We start from the raw sequence: 26,532 nt of genomic DNA, 5'->3' as shown, positions 1-26,532 counted from the left end.
CACCAAATGAGTGCAAAGAGATTGCACTCAGAGAAAGCCTCTAATCCTCTGGGAGCTGGTGAGGGGTGGGCGGAGGAAAAGAAGGGGCGGCCACAGGACAAAGGAAGTAGTTTGAAGCATTGAGGAGGAAGAAACCCCAGAAGCCAGGTGGCAACACAGAAGCCCCGCCCCCGGTTAGACTCCGCCCCCAGGCCCGCCTTTCCTCCCTCTTCTCACCCACCCCCCCCCCCAGTTGCGACTCATCCTCCTGGGCGGGGAGAGGTGGCAGTCGAGTCCTCCCATATCCCAGCAGGCAGTGCAGTCTGTAGACTCTGACAAAGGAGCCGGGAGCAGTCGCAGCTGCTTACCGAGGAGCCAGTGTTGCTGAGGTGAGAGTCCCTCAATGTCCCGTCACCCACTTCCTCTGACTTGAGGGGAAGACGTGGAACTTACATGGCTGAGACCCCCACCCCCACCCCGGTGTAGACAATGCCCAGTACCCGTAGCCCGAGCTTGACTCTGTGTGACTGACAGCAGTTCAGTGCCGGACTGAGGTGGGTGGCGGGGACCGGGCAGTGGGTCCACTGGTCTCGGACTGTTGGTGACCCTTCCGCAGGGTCTCCAGGGCTAGCAGAGTAGTGTGGCTGCCCCTGCCTGGGTGAAGGCAGCCTCCCGAAGCCTCCCGCTGCCTGCCTGACAAGAGTTCAGTTGCCTTGGGGATGCAGCTCTGGGGACAACTCTTTGGCGGACATTGCCTGGAGGGTTGTGGGAGGGAAGTCAGTCGACTACCCAGTTCGGGGTGACCCTGTCCTCGCCCTTCCTGCAGTTCAGCCGGTTCCCCCCGCGAGCAACTGGACGGAAACGGGGCGGGGGGCGGCTGGAGTCAGGCGTCCCAGGATGGCTTTGCCTGAAGGGACATGAAGGAAAGTGGAGAAACTGGGAGGGAGGGTGGTGGTCGAAGCAAGTATCTTCTTGGAATTAAATTGGGGAGAAAGGTAAGTGGCCTGTATCCTTACCCCTCCCCGGACTTCTGCACAGATCCTGATGGTTGCACCAGCTGCTCAGCTGTAAACAGGCTCACATGACCAGTTTCACATGAAGCCGGGTAGTGTGGTGATCAAGCTGTAAAGGCTGGGCCCCAAGCAGGTGGGGCTGAAGTCTTAGGGAGGAAGGTTTTAGCCCCTCCCTAGACCTCAACCCTTAATCTTCTGCTGATTCCCTCTGGGGAAAGTAACTGACATTTGTCTTTCTTTCACTGAAGTAGCATTGCTGTCCCAGTAGAATGGAAGGAAACTTCACAGGGCAAATAAGAAGTGCAAAGGGCCCTGAAATTGTGTCCTTTAAGGAAATTCTAAGAGAAAGTAACCGTGAAAAGTTCAAGTTCCTAAATTTTGCCTAAAAGGCAGTCCAGTTCTTTTGGAACCCTTTTTTGTTTTTCATGTGAATTCCAGACAGGAGAAAGTCTACTCTTTTGGGAAAGACACAGACATGGGATTTAATACATTCTTAGTGACGCAAATCTTGTCCACACTTCCTGTAAGTATTAGGAAATCTCTTTGTCTATAAAATACTACATCCAGGAAATTGAGTAAGGAGTAGACAGCCAGCTTTTCAATTACACATATATTTCATATATTTGGTACAGATTGGTGGTAAGTTTGTGGAGAACAGGAAACATGATCAAATGTGTCTTTAAAGTTGTTCAGTCTATATTCTCAAACAGGATGTGAGATTAAACTGGTTTCTGAAGGATATGTAGAACTTACAATGCAACAGAGGTTTCCTGATGTGACAGGATACTTGAAATTTTAGAATTTTTCAAATTCTGATAGATCTCTTTTACATGTAGTACACACTTGAGTGTAATGTGCAATATTTTCCTGTAAAGTAATAATCCCTTTATAGGCAAAGACATATTTATTCTCAGATATTTTATATTTTTTCTCATAGATGATTTACATGCAAATCCACTGTCTGAAAACATAAAACAAGAAACTACGAAACCCATCCCATTCCTTCCTTAAGCCTAATAAAGACATTTATGGGCTGAGTGTACTGGCATAGTCCTTTAATCCCAGCACTCAGGTGGCAGAAGTAGGAAGGTGAATTTCTGTGAATTCTAGGCCGGCCTGGTCTTAATAGAGTTCTAGGTCAGCCAGACCTACGTAGTGAGATGTCTCCTCCCATCTTTAAAAAATGGTTGAAGATAAGCTGGATTGTCTCCCAGGAGTTCTACATATGAGTTCCCGGACAGCCAGATCTACATAACAGAGGAACTTTGTCTCAGAAACATACATGCACACACACACACACACACACACACACACACACACACACACACACACATATATATATATATACACACACACATGCATGCACACACAAAAGGTTTAAGATAGAAAATTGAGAATATTTTAATCTTTCCCAAAAGCTTAAAAGCTAGCAGAAAAGATGAGTGATGTTCTAAAGGCTGTCTTGTCATCCCTTAACTGTCTGGAGAATCTTTACTTACTATATATATGTTTTGAGACAGGGTTCCCTGACTATCCTGGAACTCACTCTGTAGACCAGATTGGCCTTGAACTCAGAGATCCACCTGCCTCTGCCTCCCAAATGCTGGGATTAAAGGTGTGTGCCACCACTGCCTGGCCTAATAAATATATTAGGTGATTTATTTCTTAAATGTCCTCAATTTCCTCATCTTTAGTATGAGACTTTGTTTTAATCTCTGTGGACCTCTGTAGCTCTCAGGTTACCTAAAAGTATACAGTTTGGATGGGGGTGGGGGAAAGAGTTGAGAAAGTCTTACTATGAGTCCTTGGCTAGCCTGGAACTCATTGTGTAGCCCAAGCCTGCTTCAAATTCTAGATAGCTTGTCTGTTATAGGCATCCAAATGTTAGGAATACAGGGGCGAGGCACCATGCCTATAAAGTATGCAGTTTTTGGAAGATAGCTAATTTTGGACAAATATGTTGGCCAAATAGATCTTGTAAGTAAATCTAGAATCATAATAGAAATACAAGTTGTATCCTGGAAGAGTCTTGTGGCAGGCAATCTATGTGATTTGGGGGCCAGCCTAGTCTATGTTGTGAGTACCAGAGTATCTGAGTTACATACTGAAACTTTAACTCAAAGCAAAAAGTTTCTTAGGAGGTAAATTAGTCATTTTGGTTGACCTGTACCTGTCTTGCTTTTCATCAGGTAATTGAAGATGGCCCCAGCTAAATCATACCTCCCAAATTAGAAGTAACAGCTCTGCTAGGCTTTCTTGACCTTCAGGGTGTAACCCAAAGTCTAATTCTTTCAGTTTGGTTCAAACTTCTTCCAGAATTAAGCAGGTTCTGCAATTTTAGTGACAAAATTAGGAAGGAGGTGGGTGACCTCACATTGACTGTGCCTGGCTTTGATCACCTGAACCAGTGCTTGGCTTCCAGCTTTTTCAGGTTCAGAACTTGTTTGTGCAGCACATCCTGATACCATCAGTCTCAGAAATTGGTCCTCACCAACTAAACTCACAGAAGATATGTTAATATGTTAATGCCAACATACTGGCTTACAGTGAAAGACAGAAAAACCAAGTATACCAGAAGGGTCATGTACAAACTAAGACAACCTTTGCTCTTGACTTTAAAGAAGCACATAGAAATTGCTCTCCTCCCTTTTTCTGGGGATTGATTGACAGATTCAACAGGACAACAGCTTTTATGTAAAATCCACTGCAGTGACACGTTTATATGAGTGTACTTTAGTCACCTGACTGACCTTTGGTCACTTAAAACATCTCTTACATCTGACTCCATTCCTACTGCCTGAGCTTCTGCTTACATCATCTTCTCACACCAACAGTTTTTTTTTTCCTTGTAAGTACCTTGGAGTCAGGTGTTAGAGAGTCAGTGGCCACCACTCAGCTCCAAAACTCATCACCTCCAAACTCATCAGATCAGTCTCTGCTCCTTAAAATCCTTCAGAGGTTTCACATTTCCTGCATCAGTAGCTCTCTGGAAGTTGGTGAATCTGAGTATTACCCAGATAGCTTGCTAAAAACAGGACCAGACCCTACTCCTACCATTCCAGATTCAATAGTTCTAGGGCAAGAACTAAGAAATATTTCTGACAAACTCCAAGCATATGAAAATTAGTTTATGGCCTTCTATAATCTACCTCCAACTTACCTTCCCAGTCTTACTTGTTACTCTGCCCATACACATTTAAATCATGTGCAGTGCCAACATTCACTGTGGGTATCCCATTTTATGCCTCTGCACATTCTTTTGGCAATTCACCACCTTCCACTCCTGGTGTAGGCTGCCATTTTATGCTCCAAAAAAAACCCACTTTATCAACAGACATTTCAATGTATGTCCTCATATTCTATACTTGTTATGGTATTTTTTTTTGGCTAGGCCAGGATTCTGAAGGATGAAAACAGTGTTTGATCTTTTCCATAGTTCCTGGTGTGTGTGTGTGTGTGTGTGTGTGTGTGTGTGTGTGTGTGTGTGGTTTTCTTTTTTTGTTGTTGTTTTGAAATAGGATTTTACAATATAGGCTTGACTGACCTAGAACACACTGTGTAGACCATGCTGCTCTCTAAGTAATATAAAGCTGCTTGTCTTTGCCTCCTGAGTTCTGTAATTAGAGTAGTATATTATCATACCCAGCAGTTTTTTGTATTTTTGTTGTTTGTTTGGCTTTTTTTGTTTGTTTGAGACAGGGTCTTGCTATGTAACTGGGTGTAGACCAGGCTGACCACAAACTTGTAGTAACCCACCTATATATATCTACCAAGTGCTGGGATTGCAGGTGTGTGCGACCACATCCAACCATAGAGTTATAAAAAGACATTTCTCTAAGACATTCCTTTTTGTGTGGTACTTGATCATGTCTAGTGTTTTATGCATGCTAGGTAAGTTCTCTACCACCAAGCTATACCCCCATCCCTTTTAAAGGTTTTGTTTGCATGTATATATGTATGTATGTATGTGTATATATATATATGTATATATATATATATATATATATATATATATATATATATATATATATATATATATCTTTGCTGTTTTGAGACAGGGTTTCAATATAGTCCAGGGAACTCACTATATAGCATTAGCCTTGACCTCACCATTCTTCTCCCTCAGCCTTAGTGTTTGGCCTATAAGTTTATATCACTAATTTTACTTATTTTTGAGACAGGATCTTACTTTGTAGCCTTGGTTGGCCTGAACATCTCTGTAGACCAGGGTAGCCTTGAGCCCATGGAGTTTTACTTGTCTGTGCATCTCAAGTTCTGGGATTATAGGCATTATACACCATGCCTAGGCACTAATTTTACTTTGATATGGGTCCTTGCTATGTAGTCCAGAACCTGTGGTCTTCCAATCCCAGCTTCCTAAGATGCTAGAATTATAGACCCATCCCATTGCTCCTGGCTAGGGTGTCCATTTTTGAATGTGGATTGGGTTATCACTCTGCATGTTTGGTAGTAGTCAGCTCCACCAGAAAGATAACACATGCCAAAAAAACTAAAAAAAAGTTACCCATTTTTGAGTAATGGACATTAAAATATAAAATGAACATTATGAACATTATTTGTGGCCTAGGTCATCAACCATTAAGAACGCTAGTAGATGGTACTAGAATTCATACTTTGTTGCTAGGTTTTCAACATGAAGGAGAAAGTGCTTTTATACTAGAGTCTAAAGCAGTAAAATGTATTGCTTTTACCTAATTTGCATTTTCTTGGCTTTTTAGCAAAGTCTGTACCCAGTGGTGAAGGGCTAAGATAGCTCCTGCACTGAGATAAAAAAGGGTGGGGCTGACAAACAATAGCTAAAGCAGAGATACAGAGTTTCTGTAGCTGGCCCTCTGTGGCTAAAAAGACAAGTCAGTAATTCCTGTGGAGGCTAAACTTTGAACAAGACTTAGCTGTACTTTTAGACATTTGTGTGTGCCTGATTGTATGTACACTACATGTGTGCTGGTGCCTATAGAAGCCAGAAGAGAACATTGGATCTCATGATGACTGGAATTACAGGTTGTCTTGAGCCACTGGATGTAGGTGCTGGGAACTGAACTGGGGTCCTGCAAGAGTAACGGGTGTTCTTAACCTGTGAGTCATCTCTCTCTAGCCCCATTCTTAACTCTTTAAAATTTGAACCATAGTAGTTAGTACAAGAATCCAGAAGGACCTACTTATTATTCCCTTCTTATAGGCTCCATTTTCCTATAGGAAAGGGGGAGGGGGAAGAATATACTTTAGCTAAGTAATAGTTCTGCTGTTCTAAATCTATATATAGTGTTGAAGTCTATAGAAACTCCCCTACTCATCCCAGAGTCTTATCCTTCAAAGCCCAGATTGACTCAGAAGATATGGAAGAGAAGCAGAAGGCAGGGAGAGAAGAGAGGCTGGGAATGGTGATCCCATCATCCCTCCTCTCATCCTAGCCTATGGCCAGCAGCCACCTATCTGTATGCAGTAACCTTTAGATCCTTTTATGGAAACAGCACATTCACCCATGGGGAGTATGCATGCTCACTGATGAAAGAACTGGAGGAAAACTAATGAGTTCAGTGTCTTCCAAGTGCCTGCCCTGAATTTGGGCTTATCATGAATGTAAAACAAGAGAATAATATGGTATTAGGACAGTGAGAACATCCATCATGGTGCCAGGCATTGTAGCACAACCTGTAATTGTAGCACCTGAGAGGGAGAGGAAGGAAGATTAGGACTTAAAGGCTATCCTGGGCTATGTGAGACACTGTCACATAAATACAGTTCATATACAAGGCCCTGGGTTCAATATCCAGCACAGGAAAATGAAACAATAATGCTAACAAATTTAAAGTTTGTTAGGGTCAGGCTACTTGAAACTAAGGCACACACAACAGAATTACAGGGGTAGGGCTGAGGAGATAAATACTACAAAAGAATGTGAGTAGACAATATATTAATGTCTTAACCTGGGCCTGCTTTCTTTATCTGTGAGATGCTAACATGACTTGATGCACACTAGACTTTTGGACAACCACTTCATAAAACTGATCTGCCCTAAGGATTTTGTTGTTGTTCTTTTTATTTTTTTACACCAGCTTAGTATATAATCTTTCCCCTGGGTTTTTTACACTTACTTATTTTGTAATATGAAGCAGGGCAAAGACAAAAATGTTAGTCTCCTGAAAACCCAGCAATCACAGGTGGGTGTTGTGCTTCTGGAAGTTTGTTGTCAATGCTAATGCTACCCTGCTGACCTGGTGCTAATCCTTCCCTTGTCAGTCCTGGTTGGAGTTCAGGAGACAACTTCTATCTTAGCCAGCATAAGTGATGAATGGGGAAAAGGATAATGAAAAGAAACAGCAAACTGCTCAAAAGCAATTAAACCCTTTTTAATGTTGACTGGGACGTGGCCTGTTTGTGATTCATGGGGCAAGAAGTATGTCTTTAACTCTCAAAGAGAACGAAAGCCTCAGGATGCAAAGGATAAAACTGTCCTCTAAGCCTTTATTCCAAGCTAATAAAATTCCTACTCTGACCTATGCCGACTAAACTCTCCTTAAAGATAGAACAAGCTTGGCACTTGTCTGCATGGTTATTTTTGACTTCATAGTAAGATGTGTGAGCCACCTCATGTTCCATTTTTGTTTGAGATAGTCTCATTTTGTAGACCTGCTGCCTTAGTTTCCCTGCTGGGATGGCCTTTGCCTAGCTTAAAGGGCTTGAAAAGTATGTGTTTTAGTATGTTTATGTATTTGTTTGAGGTAGGTTGTCATGTAACCCATGCTGGTCTGGAACTCCTTGTGTAGCTGAGGCTGGCTTTGAATGCCTCATCTTGCCTCAGACTCTGAAATACAGACTTGGCTCATTGCACCCCAGGGTATCTTTCCTTCCTGCTTGGCTTGTTTGTTTGTTTGTTTGTTTGTTTGTTTGTTTTTCAAGACAGGGTTTCTCTGTATAGCCCTGGCTGTCCTGGAACTCACTCTGTAGACCATGCTGGCCTCGAACTCAGAAATCCACCCGCCTCTGCCTTCCAAGTGCTGGGATTAAAGGTGTGCGCCACCACGCCGGGCTTCCTTTGTGCTTTTATCTTTCCTTTTCATACAAGGGATAAGAGTACGTGCTTCACAAAGGGCTCCTTGCTTTTCTCAGTTTTGTTTTGGAATGGGGAAAACCATGCTGGGAATTGAACCTGGACCCTACTATTGCACTTCATCCTCAGCCCACAACTTTTGGTTTCTGGCGATAGCCTTAGTTCTTACCAGGGCCTGAACCTGCACACATGCTAAGCAAGTGTTGTTTCGCTAGCCTATAGCCCAGTCCACTTTTGTTTTGATACAGTCTAAGTATCTAGGCATATCTTGAATTGGATATCATCCTGTTCTAACTTCCTAAGTAGCTGGGGTTATTGGCCTTGGCCTATGCCAGCAGCTCCAGCTTTATTTTTCATTGAGAGGCTCTATTCATGTCCAGCTACATAAAGAGCGTTCTCGATTGTTTTGACTGGTATCTTGTATCCCAAAGAATGGGTTTGCCATACTTTAATAAATCCCCTATTACTGGAGAGTTGGACTGTTTCCATTCTTTTGCTATGAACAGCTGGCTTGTATTGAGTACCAAGGTCTTTTCAGCAAGCTTCACACAAATCATTTCCTTTACTCCTCAGCACTTCCTATAAAAGCTTTCGCATATAAAAGTTCACACATGTAACTTCACACTCAGTGGTGGTGGCAGAGAAGGGCGATGATGGTGGTGCATGTTCCAGAAATATTCTAAATGTAAAATCTGTGACCCTGAGGATATGAGCATCTCATCCTGGCAGGATACTAGTCCACTCTATATCCCCATCAGGAGTCTGATATCCTTTAAAATGTATCCTAGCGTGGCTTTAGTTTATATTTCTCTTGTGAGGTTAAATATCCTTTTGTAAGCTAAGTTTACCCTTTCCTATAAAAATAATTTGCTTGTTTGTGTGTGACAAGCTCTCATGTAGTGCAGGCTGATAGGTTGGTCTCAAAATTGCTGTATACCTAAGGCTAAGTTTGAACTTCTGACCCTCTTGCCTCTATTTCCCAGGTGCTTAGATTGCAGGCCAGTTCTGTGTATTTACTTCATGTAGCTAAATTTGTCAATACTCCTGGGATTTAGTTTTATGTCACTGTTAGCCTGAGAGGATTTTCAAAAAAAATTTCTTTTTTTTTTCAAGACAGGGTTTCTCTGTGTAGCCCTGGCTGTCCTGGAACTCACTCTATAGAGCAGGCTGGCCTCGAACATAGAAATCTGCCTGCCTCTGTCTGCCAGAGTGCTGGGACTAAAGGCGTGTACCACCACCATCCAGTTTTAAAATTTTTTCTATGGTTTCTTCTGTTTTGGAAGCTTTTCTTTCCCCCTTTAACATTCAAAGTTTTTCATCTGTTTGGAGCTGGCCAAGATTTAGGAAGTAAACACTTAAATTCAGCTTTATTGTTTTCTAGATGGCCCCCAGTGTGGCCAATACTTATTGATTATGTCCTCTATAAATCAGAGCTGCTACCTTTAACCTTCCCTTCCCTCAGAACCAAGTTTTGCAATTGAGTCACAGCATTTCACTTAATGATGTCAAATTTAGATTAATAGCCAAGTTTCTTTTTTGTTTTTTGCTTGCTTGTTTGTTTGTTTGTTTGGTTGGTTGGTTGGTTTTTTGAGACAGGGTTTCTCTGTGTAGCCCTGGCTGTCCTGGAACTCAACTCTGTAGACCAGGCTGGTCTCAAACTCAGAAATCCACCTGCCTCCTCCTCCCAAGTGATTGGGTTAAAGGTGTGAGCCACCAGGGCACCAAGTTTCTTAGGAGAGGGCCCTGGTACTGGAAAGTCTTGATGCAGCATTGTAGGGGATTACCAGGACAGAGAAATGGAAGAGGGGGGTGGCTGGAAAATGGGTGGAAAGAAAAGGGCTTATGGGACTTATGGGGAGGGGGGAACCGGGAAAGGGGAAATCATTTGGAATGTAAACAAAGAATATAGAAAATAAAATTTAAAAAAAAAAGAAACCAGTCCTCAGGCAGAAAGGGGGAAAAAAAAGAATCAAATTATAGAGCTTCGTGTTTGTTTGGGTTTTTTTGGTTTTGGTTTTGTTGTTGTTGTTGTTGTTTTTGGGGTTTTGGGGTTTTTTTTGTTTTGTTTTTTGTTTTTGTTTGTTTGTTTGTTTGTTTGTTTTTTTGGTTTTCGAGACAGGGTTTCTCTGTGTGTATCCCCAGCTGTCTTGAAACTCACCCTGTAGACTAGGCTGGCCTCGAACTCAGAAATCCGCCTGCCTCTGCCTCCCAAGTGCTAGGATTAAAGGCATGCGCCACCATTGTCTGACTTCCTGTTTGTTTTTTTAAAAATATATAGCAAACTTCTAAGAATTATCCAAATAGAAATATGTGTAACTTTAGAACAAAAAAATAAGGAAGTCAAAGCCCTGTGTAGTGGCTTACTCCTGGAGGCTCAGTACTTGGGAGGCTGACGCAGAGCTGCTGTGCTATTGAGAACAGATTTACCAGATATCCTGTCAAGAAAAAAGGTCGAAGGATCTGGGGAGAATGGCAGAGAAGAATGGACAAGAATGAAAAATAAATCAGAGAAAATGTGTTAAATTAGAATAACTGAAGTCAGATGCTTCTCTCAATATTCTTTCTCTTGTGGAAATATTTTTGTATACTGGAAAGAATACTGGTCTAGAAGACAGGAAACTTGATGATATTGTTTGGATGTTTGTTTGCTTGTCTGTTTCAGTCTGATCCATTCATAATTAAACACCACTACCACCAATAATAAAAGGGAACACTTAGCACTTATATAGTCCAATCAATCACTCAGTCTATGTAATTAATGTAAGTCTGGGTAATCTGTTATGAATTATACAAACATTAGATATTGTTACTCATGAAAATGTCAACAGATCAGTTAGCTTATTGAAAACCAAGCTCAGGAACAAATCCAACATTGTCATGCTCCAAAATAGTGGATAGATTATCTGAGGCAGCCTGGGTTTTTGTGCCTTCAGATTTCCATGCCTTCACATATGCAGCACTCTAGGTCTGCATAGCCTTCTCCTAATGCTCATGTGCACACTTTTCTGGTTTTCTTTTTTCGAGGCAGGGTCTTGTGATATAGCACAGGATAGCTTCCAATTGTGGATTCTCTTGCTTCAACCTTCAAAAGCCTGAGACTTACAGGTATACAAGAAAATTCCTTACCTCCAGAGTTAAAATTCTTTTATTATTTCCTTCCTTTTTTAAAAAAATTGTTTTTAAGACAGGGTTTTATCTAGCCCTGACTGGCCTAGAACTTGCTATGTAGTCCAGGCTAGCCCCCAAATCAGAGAACCACCTGCTTGTGCCCTCTGAGTGCTGAGATTAAAGGAGTGAACCACCACACCCCAGTTTGGAGTTGAATGTCTTGATGGCAGGGCCTGTGCGTGAGTTCCAGCTACATTTTTACATATGACAGTATTTATTACATCCTATTTTGGTGAAAGTTCTGAAAGGATCAGAGCCCTGGCAGCTGATAAAACTAAATAATGGATTCCTTGGTTATATTTCCTTTAAAATGTATAGGGAACTCACATAACGGTTTAGAGCCTACTTTAAAAGTATGTTGTACAGAGTGGATACTAAACATCTTCTGTGGTAGATTTCTCACTTTGTTGGAGTTGGTTGGTTTTAAAGAGCTTCAGTATGATTCACAAATGACCTTCGAACTTCCAAACAGTCCTCTCCCCTTAGGCTCCCAAGTACCACAAGTTTCCACCACCATGCCTAGCGCAATTTTGCATTTTTGGGGGGCATGGTTTCTGGGGATTGAGCCTTTGATGTTATATTTTTAATTTTGTTCTTTTTCGGAAGCATAGTCTCATGTCACTAATGTTGGTCTCAAACTTGCTATGGAGCAAAAGATGATTTAATCTTCTTGCCTCTGCCTCTTGAACACTGGGATTATAGGCAATGTCTCTATGGTATGTTTTATGCAGTGCTGGGAATTGAACCCAGTGTTCTGTGCATGCTAGGCAGGCACTCCAGCAATGGAGCCACATCCTTAGTCCCTGTATTGTTGTTACTTTTAGGAGGTTTGCTAAATAAGAATATTGATTACAGTGAGGTTAGGAAATAAAAACAGAAACATCACGTTAGAACAGGCAGACTTCTGCCAGCTACAACTACCTGGAACACATTCAAGAACCCCAGAAGGAATCCAAAAAAGCCTCCAAAGTTGGAAAAGGCCCAGCTCTCATGAAGACTCTGTAACTTGACATTCAAGTGGAGGAATGGTGCCACGTGTGCCAAAGAGCACTTAGTGATTTCAAATTTTCAAAGAAAACTGAGGATTTCTTAGTGAGTATCATTCTTTTACCTCCTAGATGTCTTGATGCTTCCGTAGGGGGCGGGGAAACATCTTCCTCATATTTCCACTGCTGTGATGGCGCACAGCTATGTAGCCTTGGCTGGTGTGGAACTCACAAAAGATGTACCTGCTTCTTCTTCCTTCTTAGTGTTGGATTAAAGTCCTGTGCCACCACACCCAGACTACTTTTATTTGTTTGTTTGTTTGCTCATTCCTTCCTTCTTTCTTTCCTTCCTTCTTTCTGTCAGTCATTCTTTCTCTGTCTCTGCCTGTTTCTGTCTTTGTCTCTCTCTGTGTCGGTGTGTGCATGTTTTCATATATATGTTCATGTGAGTGTGCCACCGTGAGTGTGTGGGAGTCAGGACAGCTTGCCTGGCCCATTGGTTATTGCTTTCCACCCTGTGGGACTCGGGGGTGGAATGTGGGTCATCAGACCTGGCCTGAAACCAAGCATCTGCTCCCACTTAGCTGTCTTGCTAAGTTAAATATGCTTTGTTTGTTTTTGTGGAGTGACTATAGATTTCTGAAAAAAAAAATCAGTATCATGCAGTTTCTTTTTCTCATTTCTAGATTGCCAAAATGCTTTGGAGTTTTTAACTGAATCTAAGAAAGTCCAAAATAGATTTGAGACTGTAAAGACAGAAGCTGCAGCAAGGGGGATTCAGTGCCAATGCATCAACAAAAAAGACAACCAGAGTTAGTGGAAGGGAATCTTCCTGTCTTTGTGTTTCCCACGGAGCTAATATTTTATGCAGATGATCAGTCAACACATAAGCAAGTGTTGACTCTGTACAATCCTTATGAGTTTGCCTTAAAGTTCAAAGGTGAGTCTCCTAGCTTATGAAGTTTTGACTTGTTCCTACTAATTTCTGATTTAATCACACTAATGGACATTGTGACTCTTTCTTTCAGTTTTATGTACGACTCCAAATAAATATGTTGTCGTTGATGCTGCAGGCGCAGTGAAGCCACAGTGCTGTGTGGATATGTAAGTCGGCGCCCGTCCTGGTACTGCACTCTCGGTGCATATGTATGTTTTAACTCTAAAGTGCTCCCTTCTCAAAGCTACTCCTAAGCAGGTCTTTCTATGCTTCTTGATTTGTGGCTCAACATCTATCAAAATCTGAAAGTTTCTGAAAGAATACAGCAATCAAATACTTAAAACAATTTGTGCCAGGATTTTTTTAAGAAAATAATCCCCCATTGTTCTTATACAGACAGTGATGTATCTGGTCAAGTTCTGACTTATTCCTTTAAATTTCTCCAGCTGTGATAGAGAATTTAGCTTTCTTTGAGGCATCCTGCTATTATAGAGACATTTGTGAGACAATTCTACATTCTAGAACAACAACAGTGTAAGATCATCTGAAATGATTCAGCTAATGAGCCTGGAATTGAATCTAAACAGGAAGCAAGTGTGTGTAACTACTCATCTGTAAAAGGTTATCTGAGTGCTTCCAGATAATTTCATTTTAGAGTGTCAGATAAACGGTTGTTTGCTCAAGCTGTTCATATTTAATTTTTACTTTAGAACTGGGGCTGACCAGATGAATCCACTGGCCAGCCCTTAATTTAAGCTACCAAGCCAGCCATATTTGTCAAAGTTTTCTGTGAGAAGCAGAGTTATTTTTTCCTCAGCCCAAAGCCATAGACCAGGGGTTCTCAGCCTATGGGTCACAGCCTCTTTGGCAAACCTCTATCTCTAAAAAAAATTCCCATTATGATTTAAAGCAGTAGCAAAAATCAGTAGCAATGAATGTTATGGTTAGAGGTGAGCACAACATAAGGAACTGAGTCGCAGTGAAGGGTCCCAGCATTAGGAAGGATGAGAGTCACTGCCATAGATTATATGTCTTTTAAGAACAGGCTTTTGCACATTTCTTTGGGTTGTCATCCAGTACACAGTAAGCAAGGACTATTCCAAAGAAATGCAGTCTTAACAAATAAATGTATTACCCTTGACCTAACCTAACTGTTTTATATTTCCTAAGAAGAATTAGGCATAGTAAAGTGGAGATTTCTTACTTCAGTAACAAATAACAATATGAATTTATTACATATCTGTGAGGAAGAAACTATTTTATGTGTTTCAATTTAGAAAAGAAATCTTTAACAGATGTATAGGAAAGAATTCACTGCCAAAGGCAATTTTCTTTTTGAGACAGGATTTTTCTGTGTACCCCTGGCTGCCCTGGAACTCACTTTGTAGACCAGGCTGGCCTTGAACTCAGAAATCTGCCTGCCTCTGCCTCCCAAGTGCTGGGACTAAAGGTGTGCGCCACCACCGCCTGGCTGACAATTTTCTTTATCATTCTTTTACCAAAGACTTCGATTCTGGACCAGAGCCATAAGTCAATAGTAGACTGCTCGCTTGTTTAGATGCTTGAGGCCCTGGGTTCAATCCTCAGCCATGTCCACACAGAAAAATTTTTATTGTATGTATTCATCTAATATTTCACAGTTGTTCATTTTCTCTCTTAGGCTATAAGATAATTTTTCCCTCAGTGTCCTAAGCAAATTTTTAGTTTTTGGTTATAGTCAGCATGATTATTTTTACCCAATTGGAATATTTTGATGTTTTCTGCTTGTTTGGCCCCAGAAACCTAAACAGATTTTGCTGCTATTATCATTATTTGTTGCCGTTATCATTATTTTATTTTTATTATTGTGTTGTTTTCAGTGTGATTCGTCATAGAGATGTTCGATCCTGTCACTATGGTGTGATAGACAAATTCCGCCTTCAGGTTTCGGAACAAAGCCAGAGGAAGGCCTTGGGAAGGAAAGAGGTTATTGCCACTCTTCTGCCATCTGCAAAAGAACAGCAAAAGGAAGAGGAGGAGAAGAGAATAAAGGAACACTTAACTGAAAGTGTATTTTTTGAGCAGTCAAGTCAACCAGGTAGTGTTGATTTTATAGCCTCTTAAAGCCTTCTTACACTTCCAACTTGAGTCATAGAGCTGCAGCTAACACTAACACGATAACAACATTAAACTTAGTCAGCAAAGTGGAGCTTGGAGAAACACGTTACCTGATATACAGCAAGAGACTGGCCATTGGCCTTCAAGGAAGGAAGGAGAACTCCTACCTTAGGTAGCAGGAGTAGAAAATTGCCATCCTAGACTTTGAAATGTACCAAATACCATATATCTCCAATATATATGGAGAGAGACTTAAAGAATGCAGGTACCATACTTTATAATACCAGTACAATTTAACAATTATGTACTATTGTTTCTATGACTTTCCCATATCCTTTCTCATTTAATTAGTTTGAAGGAGGAGAGAAATTCATTTTGGCAATAGGCCAAGCTTAGTGTGCTGTTCATATTATTTTGAAAAAAAATCTCATTAAAGTTGAAGTTAATTAAACTAAGTAGATTATAATATCCCCTGGGGGCTATTAATTGAATCCCTCTCCATTCCTCATTTCCTTCCAGCTTAGATACTGAGAATCGTTATGTTATATACTTTCAACAATGACACTCTCCTCAACTCCAACTTTCAGACACCATTCCTCCTTCCTCCGAACTTGTAATTGTTGTCCTCCAATCCTGTTAGGAGAGAGGAGAGAGAAAATTTTCCATAGAAAAACAAAGGGCTGTCTCTGAAACCGAAATGTATAGTTAGGAGCAGTGGTGCATGCTAGTAATCCCAGCATGCTAGAGGCTGAAGCAGGAGGATGGCCATGTGACTCTGTCCAAACAGAAAAGAGGCCAGGGAAAGGGTTGAGCAGTAGAGTGTGTGCCTAGCCTGACTTATGCCCTAAGTCCCAACCCAAACACAAATGAAGAAAAAAACATTTTGTAAATATGGTACACATATGAAATTAAAATAAGTTAAAACTAAAAAAAAGTAAATTAAAGGCAAAAAGGAAGAGACTTGAAGCTTGTGAATCCGTGGCAGTGTGCTTGTCTTCAAATGTTTTTTTTTTAAGAAGGCAGGACGGGCTATCTCTGGTGTGGTCCTGCAGTTTTTCCAGCCTAGACTTTCTGCTTAATGCTAGGATTATTGACTAGGCCTTAGTGTCCTAGCAGAAATTATTCACTGACAGGACCCTCATTTTCTCTTTCAATGACAGGAAACTTTGACTGGTGCTGCACCGGCCCTTTACTCCTAAGCCCTGGGTGGGTGGGAGCTGGGCAGCAGGATTAGGAGTTTAGAGTAATACTTGACTGCAGAGTGCTGGACACCAGCTTGGCCTAAGTGAGAGAGAACCTTCCTCAAAAGTCAAAGGAAAGAGAAAACCAAAAAAGAAGAATCTCTTTGAAATGACATCTTGTCAAATCAATATTTTGCAGGTGTTTACTTAATGAGATAAAGTATTCCCACTTGAAAACACTTCCAGAATAAGAAAAGCCATTCAATACATTTTCTTGACATTTAATGATTAGAAATAAAGTCATTGGAGTTCATTTTTATATTTAAAAACACTGAGATATTTTTCAATTTTTATTGCTTTTTTTATTACATAGTTATTTACATGTACTGGTATATTGCCTGCATATGTATCTGTATGCCATATGTATGCCTAGTACCCACGGAGGCAAGAGTACATCAAACCCTCTGGTACTAAAGAGATGGTTGTGAGGTGCTGTATCCTAGGAATTGAATCCCTGTCTTTTGAAAGAGCATCTAGCAGTGCTCTTTATTGCTGAGCGACCTCTCTATCCCCTAACTTTAGTCTTTTTATTTCTTTATTAGAAGGGTAAAATCATCCCAAAGGGCTAAATACAAGTACATGCACACTCACACACACATGCACAGAGAGACAGAAGCAGGCAGGCAGACAGACAGACTGACTAGGGAGATGGTTCAGTGGGTAAAGCACTTGCCATACAATTGTCAGGACCTAAGTTTGAATAGCCCAAAGCCGTGTAAAAGGTAGATACAATAATGTATATTGGCAATCTTAGTGTTCTTACAGTGAGCTGAAAGACGGAGACAGTACAGTTCATAAAGGCATGCAAGCCTGCTAGCCTGGATATAGAATGGTTAACAACCAAGAGATAATGTATGAAAAGAGGTGAAAAGCAAAAGACTGATACCTGAGGTATTCTCTGACTTCCACGCACACAATTATACATGGGTACCTACACTCACACAAATGTGGGCACACACACATACATACGCCAAAAGCTAAATACAATAGGTGTGTATTTGTGTGTGTGTTCATGTTCCTGTGTATGTCTGTGTATGTATCTGTGTATGGCTGGATGGAAGTTTGGATAGTATCTTACTTCGTAGCCCAAGCTGTCCTGAAACTTATAGCAATCCTGCCTCTGCCTTCCAAGGGCAGGGATTACTGGTATGTGCTACTGTACCTAGATTCATATTTTAATTACTTAATTGATTAGTTACTTATGTTTACATAGTTTGACACTATTTTTTAGACAAGGTCTCATAATGTAGCCCCAATTGTCTTGGAACTATGTAGACAGGGCTGGCCTCGCTCGGACTTGTTAAATCAGCCTACTCCTGGGTAAGGTTTTATATGCATCCGCTACTGATCTCAGCCTTCTTTTTAGTATGAACATTAGGATCTAAAGTATAGACAGTTATCTAACTGTAACCTTGTTGCAGGTGGATGAATTATAGGGAGGCTGGCATGATATGTGGTGCTCTCTGGTTATGTCGGAATGCTCATTGAGAGCAGATGCTTTTGATCTTCAGCGTTATGTGCATGGAATGGTTACATGAAAACACATGGTCTCATTGGTGGTTAGGCACCCCCACTTTATCTCACTGTGTGCCAGTAAATACAGTAAAAATGTTTTGTGGGGATGGAAGGAAGTAGGGATCAAGCCCATAAAGTTTTTACTAAACTGAAAGGTTAAACAAATTAAGGTTGATTTTTTTAAAAAAAAATTCCCTGGGAAGTTTTTAAATGTTACTTTCTGCAAGCTACTAACTTAAAGATTTCAACAAAAGCAAATTGTTATAAGTAAAACAGTGCAATGTGACTCACTGTTAACTGGAAATGGGTCGAAGGGCACAACATGAAATGTTTGAGAGCTACACAGAGGAGTAAGTACACCATGTAATCCTAGTGCCCAGGAGGATCTTAAGCCTGAGGTCAGCCTCGACTACATAGGGATACCCTGTGCCAAAAATATAAAAGTAAGTAGGAAATTGTATAAATGTAATGTATAAAAACATATAGCAGGCTAAGCATGGAGACATGCTTAAAATCCAAGTATTCAGAAGGCAGGAGGCATAGGAGGCCATACTACAACCCCATGGCTAGCCTGAGCTCCAGAGTTCCATGTCAGCCAGGGAAACAAAGCAATGCCCTATCTACAGTTTATATACTAAAAAGATATTGCATGACTTTTTTTTTAATGGGAAGGGGGCTGACCTCCCTCAAATTCTGAGACACATATGGGTCAGGGGACAACACATGGGAGCAGCTTCTCTCCTTCCATCATGCGACTCCCAAGGACAGGACTCAGGTCACCAGGCTTGGTAGCAAGCACCTGTTCTTGCTGATAGTCATCCTGTTACGTAGAGAATTCATGCCTGGCCTACATGATAACCTGCCTGCTGCCCTGAACACCTAAAACCACACAGCAAGGATGAATTTTAAAGCGGAAAAAAAACCACCTACAGTTTCATATACTTAAGTTGGCTAATGTGCCACCTGAATATAAAAATGGTTTTATATTTTGTGAATATTTTTGTATAACAGAAATTAATTTTAGGGACTGGAGAGATGGCTCAGTGGTTAAGAGCACTGACTGCTCTTCCAAAGGTCTTGAGTTCAAATCCTAGCAACCATATGGTGGCTCACAACCATCCATAAGACCTGACACCCTCTTCTGTGTGTCTGAAGATGGCTACAGTGTACTCACATATAATAAATAAATAAATCTTAAAACCTGAGTTCTCATGCATGGTGGGCAAGTATAACCCCAGTCCTCGCTAAAGAAAGAAACTGCAAATTTAAGAGAAACACAAAATATGCAAGACACATTTTAGAAGACAGCTGAATATTGGTAGATTTATTTTCATTAGTTCTATCAATAATGAACTGCAAAGCATTGTCACACACATTTGAGCCTATGCCTTCTGGCTTCAGAAAATTATGTTCTTTGTTATTTGTAATAATAATAAAAAACAAAACAAGGGGAAATGATCTGAAAGGCCACCGGTTGGGAATTGATTCGATCATGGCTGCTTATGTGGTAGGAGGCCATGCAGGCACTAGCAAGGATCTGTTAGAACGAAGCTTGTATACTGAGTGAAAAAAGCTTCAGGTAGTGGGACGAGAGATGGCTCAGTGGTCAAGAGCACTTCCTGCTCTTATAGAATACCCCATTTGCATGCCCAGCACCCACATGGTAGCTCAGGGCTAACTGTAGCTCCAGTTCCAGGGGATCTGACACCTTCCCTGTCATCCATGGGCACCAGGCACACACATACACATAAGCAGAATGCTCATATACATAACATAAAAATAATTAAATCTTTAAAAAACATTTTAAGTACATTGGTAAATGGGAGAAGAAGTTATATAACAATGCTATTTATGTACAACTTTATGAACATTATTTTGCATGTGTAAGGTGTGTGTGTGTGAGAGAGGGGTGAGAGAGAGACAGGGAGAGAGGGAGAGAGAGGGTTTCTCTTCTAGGGACACAGCAGTGTAGAGGTCAGACTCTAGGCCACTGTCTTGTTTGAAGCAGTATATCATGTTCATCAATTCTCCCTTGGTGTTGGAATCACAGAGAAGTTTGCTGCGTCCAACTCCCTGTAGGTTCTAGAGATTCAAATTCCAAGCACTCACACTTGATACAACAAGCACCTTATTCAGGAAGCCATCTTTCCAACCCCTAGTTTGCAGGATTATGTGGGCATTCATGTGACCTGAAAGTTGTTACTAATGCTCTCTGTAAGAGATGAGGGAGGACGTTTGCTTTCTAGGATTTTATTTTTACTATTTTTTCCTTTATTTATTTATTTATTTATTTTTGGTTTGACTCTGAAGACCCAAGTTACTCCTGATTTCCTGACCCCTCTATCTCCCAATTTGAGCTGTGGGCTGCCACACCCAGCTTGGAATTTCAAGGCTAGCATCAAACTCACTATGAGATTGCTGTGTAATCCAAACTGCCGGCCAGTCTCTATGAAGCCCTCAGCCTGGCCTTGAATTTTAAGCAATCTTCCGGCCTCCCAATTGCTTGGATTACAGGTGTGTGCCACCACACCCAGCTCTTTGAAATTATCTTCAATTTTCAGTACATGGTGTAGTTGTCATTTCCCTTAAAATCAATCTTGCAACAAATATAAATATTAGGTTTTAAAGTTATTTATGCTATTGTTTCATCCCATGCAATGATCACTAGGAAATCTGACTTTGTTTTACCTATTTGGCTTTGGTTAAGTTCAATTAAATTTCACAATAGCTAAGGTATTAATAATTTAGAAAAGTTCCACTTAATAATAGAATGAACAGCATTATTTCATTAATAAAACACAAATTGTGTAGCTCTTGGCTATTCCTTTTAATGAAAGGAAGATTAGTGGGGAAAAATACATAGTAGAAATGTGGTTACTGGGTGATTAGGGAAGATTCTCTAAGAAACAGAACTGATAGAAAGTGTGTGTGTGTGTGCATGTGCATGTCTGTGTGCTTGTGTGCATGCACGCACATGCAACCTATTATATTTTATAGCGTAAAATACATATATTAGGATTACTTAGAATGGCTTGCTAGGGTCCTAATAGTATAGCAACAATAGTTGTTTCCTGACAGAAAAGCCAAGTATCCTGTAGTTGTTTAGTCCACGAAACTGGATGTCTCAGCTGTTGCAATCTGATGCTGGAGTCCTAGGGACATCCTAGAGCTGCCAGTTTATGGTCCACATTGGAATCCTGAATTATAATTCAGGATACCAGCAAAGGAATGGGTCAGGATACACGAGCTTGCCAATAAGAGTGAGGGCAAGCAGACAGAAATGACAAGCTCCCATCTTCCATGTCCTTTTATGTAGGCTGCCACCAGAAGGTCTGGCCCCGGGTTTAGGGTGGATTTTCTGACCTTGGTGATCAGGAATTTGGATGAGTCTCCCACTTCAAATAATCTAACGAAGAAAGCTAACTCACAGTATGCCTAACTGCTTGGGTTTTAGTTACTTCCAGGTGTAGTCAAGTTGACAACCATGAATTAGCCATCACTGGGTTTCTTTAAAAGATGGGTATATACTGTAGATATGCATCCAGCCTGCGTGACAACAGAGTTACTTTGCATATATTTAGTATTGATAATTTATCATGGGTGCTGGGCTCAAATTCAAGTCCTCTTATGCAGCAAGCATTTTTCCCTGGGAATCATCTCTCTAACCCTATATTTAATTTTGAGACAGGGCCTCACTAAATTGTCCAAGCTGGCCTCCTAGTTTCAACTTCTGAAGTAGATGGTATCACAGACTTGGGGCACCATTTCCTCTGGAATAGATGGAATTACACCTGCAAGCCACCATGTTTTGTTGTAGTTCATTTTGTTTATCATAAGCATATTCAACATGAGATAGTCTGCTATCTAGTACAAGCCAGTCTTGACCTTGTGATCCTCTGACCTCAGCCTTCTGAGTTCTGGGATGCTAGAACCACTACATCAGGGTCGCATCTAATTATTGGAGTTTGTTGTTTGAGACAGGCCTGTAGCAGGTAGGCTGCCATGTAGATCAAACTCATATGGCCTCAAACTCAGAGATCTCCCTCCCTGTCTCCCCAAGTTCGAGAGTTAAAGGTGTGTGCCACCGCGGGCACTTAATATAGGTCCCATGTGGTAGAGTGTATCTTTGGACATAGTCATAAATATCTCACATGACTGAGACTTGTGTGAACTGAACTGCAACTCTTCTTCCAGGTCCTCAAAGCCACAGATCTGATTCTATGAATTTCACTGTTTTAAAGCCCCAATCTGTCCCAATTATCCCATTATAAACCATACATGTTATCTGTAGAGAAAGCATTGATTCCACAGTCTACTTGAAGGTGTTGGGGTTTTTTCTCTTGTGGTTGCTTGCAGATTGGGTGCTACAGCTCACTACTGAAGCCTAATATCCCAACTATCACGCCATATGTCAGGAAAGCCTGAAAACAATCAAAAGTTACAATTTGGGCTGTCATTTCTGTAATGCCCATTGCATTTCATATCAGTGTAGAGTTGAGCCATCTTAAACCAGGACTTGCTGGGATATCTAAGTAATCCTCTAGTGTACAGGAATAAGGTACATAAGGAATAAGATGAATATCCATTCATCTCTAGCACATTCTTTTAGAACTATCTGCATGCTTTCTATTTTGTGTTTTGTACTAGTCCAGCAGTCATGCATACAATCAAAAACCATGCTGGGTATGGTGGCACATGCCTGTAATCCTAGCACTGGGGAGGCAGAGGCAGGTGGATCTCTGAGTTTAGGGCCAGCCTACTCTACATAACAAGTTCCAGGACAGCCAGAAGTATATGTAGAGACCAAACAAACAAATGAAACCCTTCGGGGATTTATGATACATATTTGTAAAACTATCTTCTACTGTAGACTACAGTAGAGTGGGGAGTTTGTAATACTGTTCTTTGACTACCTCCCATAGCCATTTAAACAAGCCAGAGGAAAATGACTAAAGGTTACACGATGGATTTCTATATGTGTGCAAGATGTAAGTCTTCATGGAATTAAAATGGTGGTGAAGACGGAGCCAAAACACACATGCATGGTGGCCACTATTTATGTCAGAATCTTTACCTTACCTTATTGATCTTAGAAGCAAGCTCAGAGATTCTTATTGTTTTTTTGTTTTGTTTTGTTTTTTTTCAAAACAGAAAACAGAGTGGTCTCTTCGGGACCTAGTCTGCTAACTGTCTTCCTGGGAGTGGTATGTATTGCGGCCCTGATGCTGCCTACTCTAGGGGATATGGAATCGCTGGTGCCTCTCTACCTCCACTTAAGTGTGAATCAAAAATTAGTGGCTGCTTATATTTTAGGTAAGGGTTTTAAAGATGCTTTGGTACTTACCTGTAGGGGCTTACTGATTTCTCATGTTACAGAATATGTACAAAATGCAGTTGACTATAGAGGTGTAAGTGGGAGCCAGAGAAAGGAGGATTAGAAGTTCAAGGTCATCTGGCTGCCCAGTGAGTCTGAGGCCAGCGTCCATCGTTGCTGATGCTCTCCTGGCACCTCTATGATGCCAATTTTTTCTTGAATTTGTGCTCAGTGTTCCCTGGAGTGCCTTTGTTCTCCTTTTTTTTTTTCTGAGTCAGGATCTCCTGTAGCCCAGGCTTTCCTTGAACTCTGTATAGCAGAGAATTACTTTGACCTCCTGACCTTTCTGTACTCACTTCCCTAGTACTGGGATTACAAGCATGTACTACCATACTAGGCTGCCTTTTTCTAACTTTTATTTGTTTGTATGTATGATGTAGGTATGTGCTTATTTATTTTAATTTGGAAACAGTATCTCCATTCCATGCTGCCCTGGAGCTCATTATGTACCCCAGGCTAGCCTCAAAGTTAGCAGGAGTCCTGTTTCTGCCTCCCATTTGCTAGAATTACAGACATGTACCATCATGCCTGGCTTTGTTTCTTAATGTCAAAATTGCCCTTTCTGTTCTTCCTTGTGTCCCTACTCTCCCTGTCTCTTCCCCTTTGACCTTACCTCTCAGACCATCCATCACACTGTCGTGAGGGTGATTTCCCTTCTGTTTCAGGTTCATGATGTCTCCCTGCTCTAAAGATCTTCATTCAGTCCCCACAGTCCATGGAATAGAGTGGAACCCCATAGCGTGGTGTTTACAACGGGGCTGTCTTACAAATCTCACAGAACCAATCTCTAGCTATTCTGCTTTATAAATCCTCAAACAGAGCCTGCTGAACTATTCGTTGATTCTAGAAAATGTCTTCTGGGATTCTGGGACTCCTTCTAGAGTCTTGCTCATGTCAGGCCCTTTCTCGAAATGCCCACTTTCCTTCTGAATTCCTGCCCATCTCTCAAGGTTTGCTTCAGCTTTTCTGATTGGAGACAGTGTTCTGACCCTGTCCTTCCCAAGTACTCATCTTCCTTCACACCGATTTTTTTTTTTTAATTCCTCCCCAAACATTAAGACTGAGTGTGAAAGCTGGCGTTGTGGCACGTGCCTTTAATCCCTGCACTTGGGAAGCAAAATCAGCTGGATCACTGTGAGTTCAAGGCCAGGCTAGTCCACAGAGTGAATTCCAGAACAGCCAGGGCTAGGGGGAGGGGAGGGGAGGGAAGGGAAGGGGAGAGATATCTTGTTTCAAAAACAAACAAACAAACAAACAAACCAAACAAGCCAGAAGATGGAGTATGCTATTGGATGGTTATGGTTTTATATGTGGAGTCTCTCAAGGAAAGTGGGAACACTATATTGCTATGTCTTTCTGGTCCTAGGGTCCTGATACAAAGAGGCCACTGAAGCCCCTTTGGTTTTACAGACACTTTTAAAATGGCATGTCTGCTGTTATTACAGCTGATGTGACTGGATAAAGTAGGAGGTATGTTAGATGGTGGAATTAGCTATGACCAGACATAAGTGATTTCATTAAATCTATCCAGTGACTGCCGATTGTTGTAAATTGAATTTCTTCTGTATAATATCAACTAAATTCAAATTGACTTTGAGCTCTTGGTAGAGTGCCTGCCTGTGGCACTGTATTTTATCTTCTGGTTGAGCTCCAAACACTTGTTTATTGAATGAAAGATCTTATAAAATGTCTTTCTCTAACTGTCCTCCCTTTTTTCTCTTTCAGGTCTTATCACAATGGCTATACTTAGAACATGAGCAAGGATTGAAAGTGACTTCTGAAGCAAATTTATCTTAAAATATGAATGTGGACTGCTTTTTATCTTTCACTCCATTAACACACTACAAATTATTGAATGATTTCAAATAACTGCAAATGCATAATATATATTTTCAATTAGTCTATAATTTTATTTGAAGGACTGTAGCACTTTATGTTACAGACAACAAAGATACTTCTGAGTGATACCTAGGAAATTATTTGAAGACATTCTTTTAAAATCTATACCTGTTGTGCAAATAATTTCAATGTTATTGTTCATTTTTTTATTTCTAACTCACTTTGATAAGGGTCATGGGTCCTTGAAAGTTTAAAACCTAAATGAGCAACTGACCAACTTGAAAATAAAATGACATTTATTGCCTAGACACAAGCACCAACATTACTATGTAAGTCATAGATTTCCTCCTAGCATTACAAGGAGTTGCTGTGGTGTTTCTAACACGAATATATTACAGTCAGTGTGTGAGGGGTTGAAAACATAAGGTACTTAGGGATCATGCTTACCCTGGACTCTTCAAAGAAGACAAGATGTATTTAAATTAGCTTGTTAACTAACTACACAACAGGTTGTGGTTCAGACAACAGGCACCTCACAGAAGTAGGTTGGTTTCTATAGTTGCCCTGAGAATTCTAATGAAAGGTAGGCATTTTTAAAATGAATTGGTTTGTCCTGGCTTTAATTCTGGTTAATCCTTAATATACTAAGGGGAAAATCACTTTTTGGTTTTCTCCCAAGTCCCTTGCTTGCCTGAGTGTAAGTGACTTGCCCTGGTTAGGAATGTCAGATGACAAGTAGTTTCTGAGAACATGATTTTTTTACATTCAAACTCTTAAGCCAAGTAGAGAAAGCCCTAGATACCCGTGTCTATTTTGTATTGGTCACTGGGACATTTTTTAAGTTTTTATTTATTCAGATAAATTTACCAAAAAAAGCCCCCTAAGCACAAGATCTTCCATTTCTTGATAGTGTTCTCTGGCGTCTCACATCTGTGTTTAACTGTTGTCACAGCAACTGATCTTTTTCCTCTTAAGATTTTTATCTAAAAGCACAATGCATCGAGTCTCTTGAAAATCGAATTCTCTTTTAGCTCTTTTTATGGAATAAACTTTATGCACTGCTAATGGAGCATTCTCAAGGAATATATGTAAACACAAATGTATGCCTGAAGTTGATTGTTTTGGCAAAAAAAAAAACAATACTCTGCTTATAGAAGCGTTTTGTCTAGTATTTCATAAATCATTGTTTAACCATTTGTGGAGCATAAATCATTCAATGGATCATGTCTGTACATTGTGTAATAACTGAAAAGCACATAAATGGAATTGACTTTGAACTCATAAAGAAAACATGTTTGTGAGGCTCTCTTA

General features: G+C 40.8%; 1 protein-coding gene across 2 annotated transcripts; it reads left to right on the top strand.

The window, feature by feature from the left end:
* The first annotated feature begins 247 nt into the window (after positions 1–247).
* Positions 248–26,532, top strand: Mospd1 (motile sperm domain containing 1). 2 transcript variants are annotated; one of them, XM_052171264.1, is made up of 6 exons: positions 251–368; positions 12,905–13,158; positions 13,247–13,322; positions 15,015–15,232; positions 23,160–23,321; positions 25,108–26,532. In XM_052171264.1, exons 2-6 carry the CDS (start codon positions 13,005–13,007, stop codon positions 25,137–25,139), a joined length of 642 nt encoding a protein of 213 aa, XP_052027224.1. In that variant the 5' UTR covers positions 251–368; positions 12,905–13,004; the 3' UTR covers positions 25,140–26,532. The 2 variants fall into 2 exon arrangements, with proteins under 2 accessions (XP_052027225.1, XP_052027224.1); XM_052171265.1 differs by lacking the exon at positions 23,160–23,321 and having other exon boundaries at positions 248–368.

The sequence above is a fragment of the Apodemus sylvaticus genome, chromosome X (assembly GCF_947179515.1).
Source record: "Apodemus sylvaticus chromosome X, mApoSyl1.1, whole genome shotgun sequence".
Lineage (NCBI taxonomy): Eukaryota > Metazoa > Chordata > Mammalia > Rodentia > Muridae > Apodemus > Apodemus sylvaticus.
Note: the sequence above shows the minus strand (reverse complement) of the source record. Positions and strands in the feature narration are given on the sequence as shown.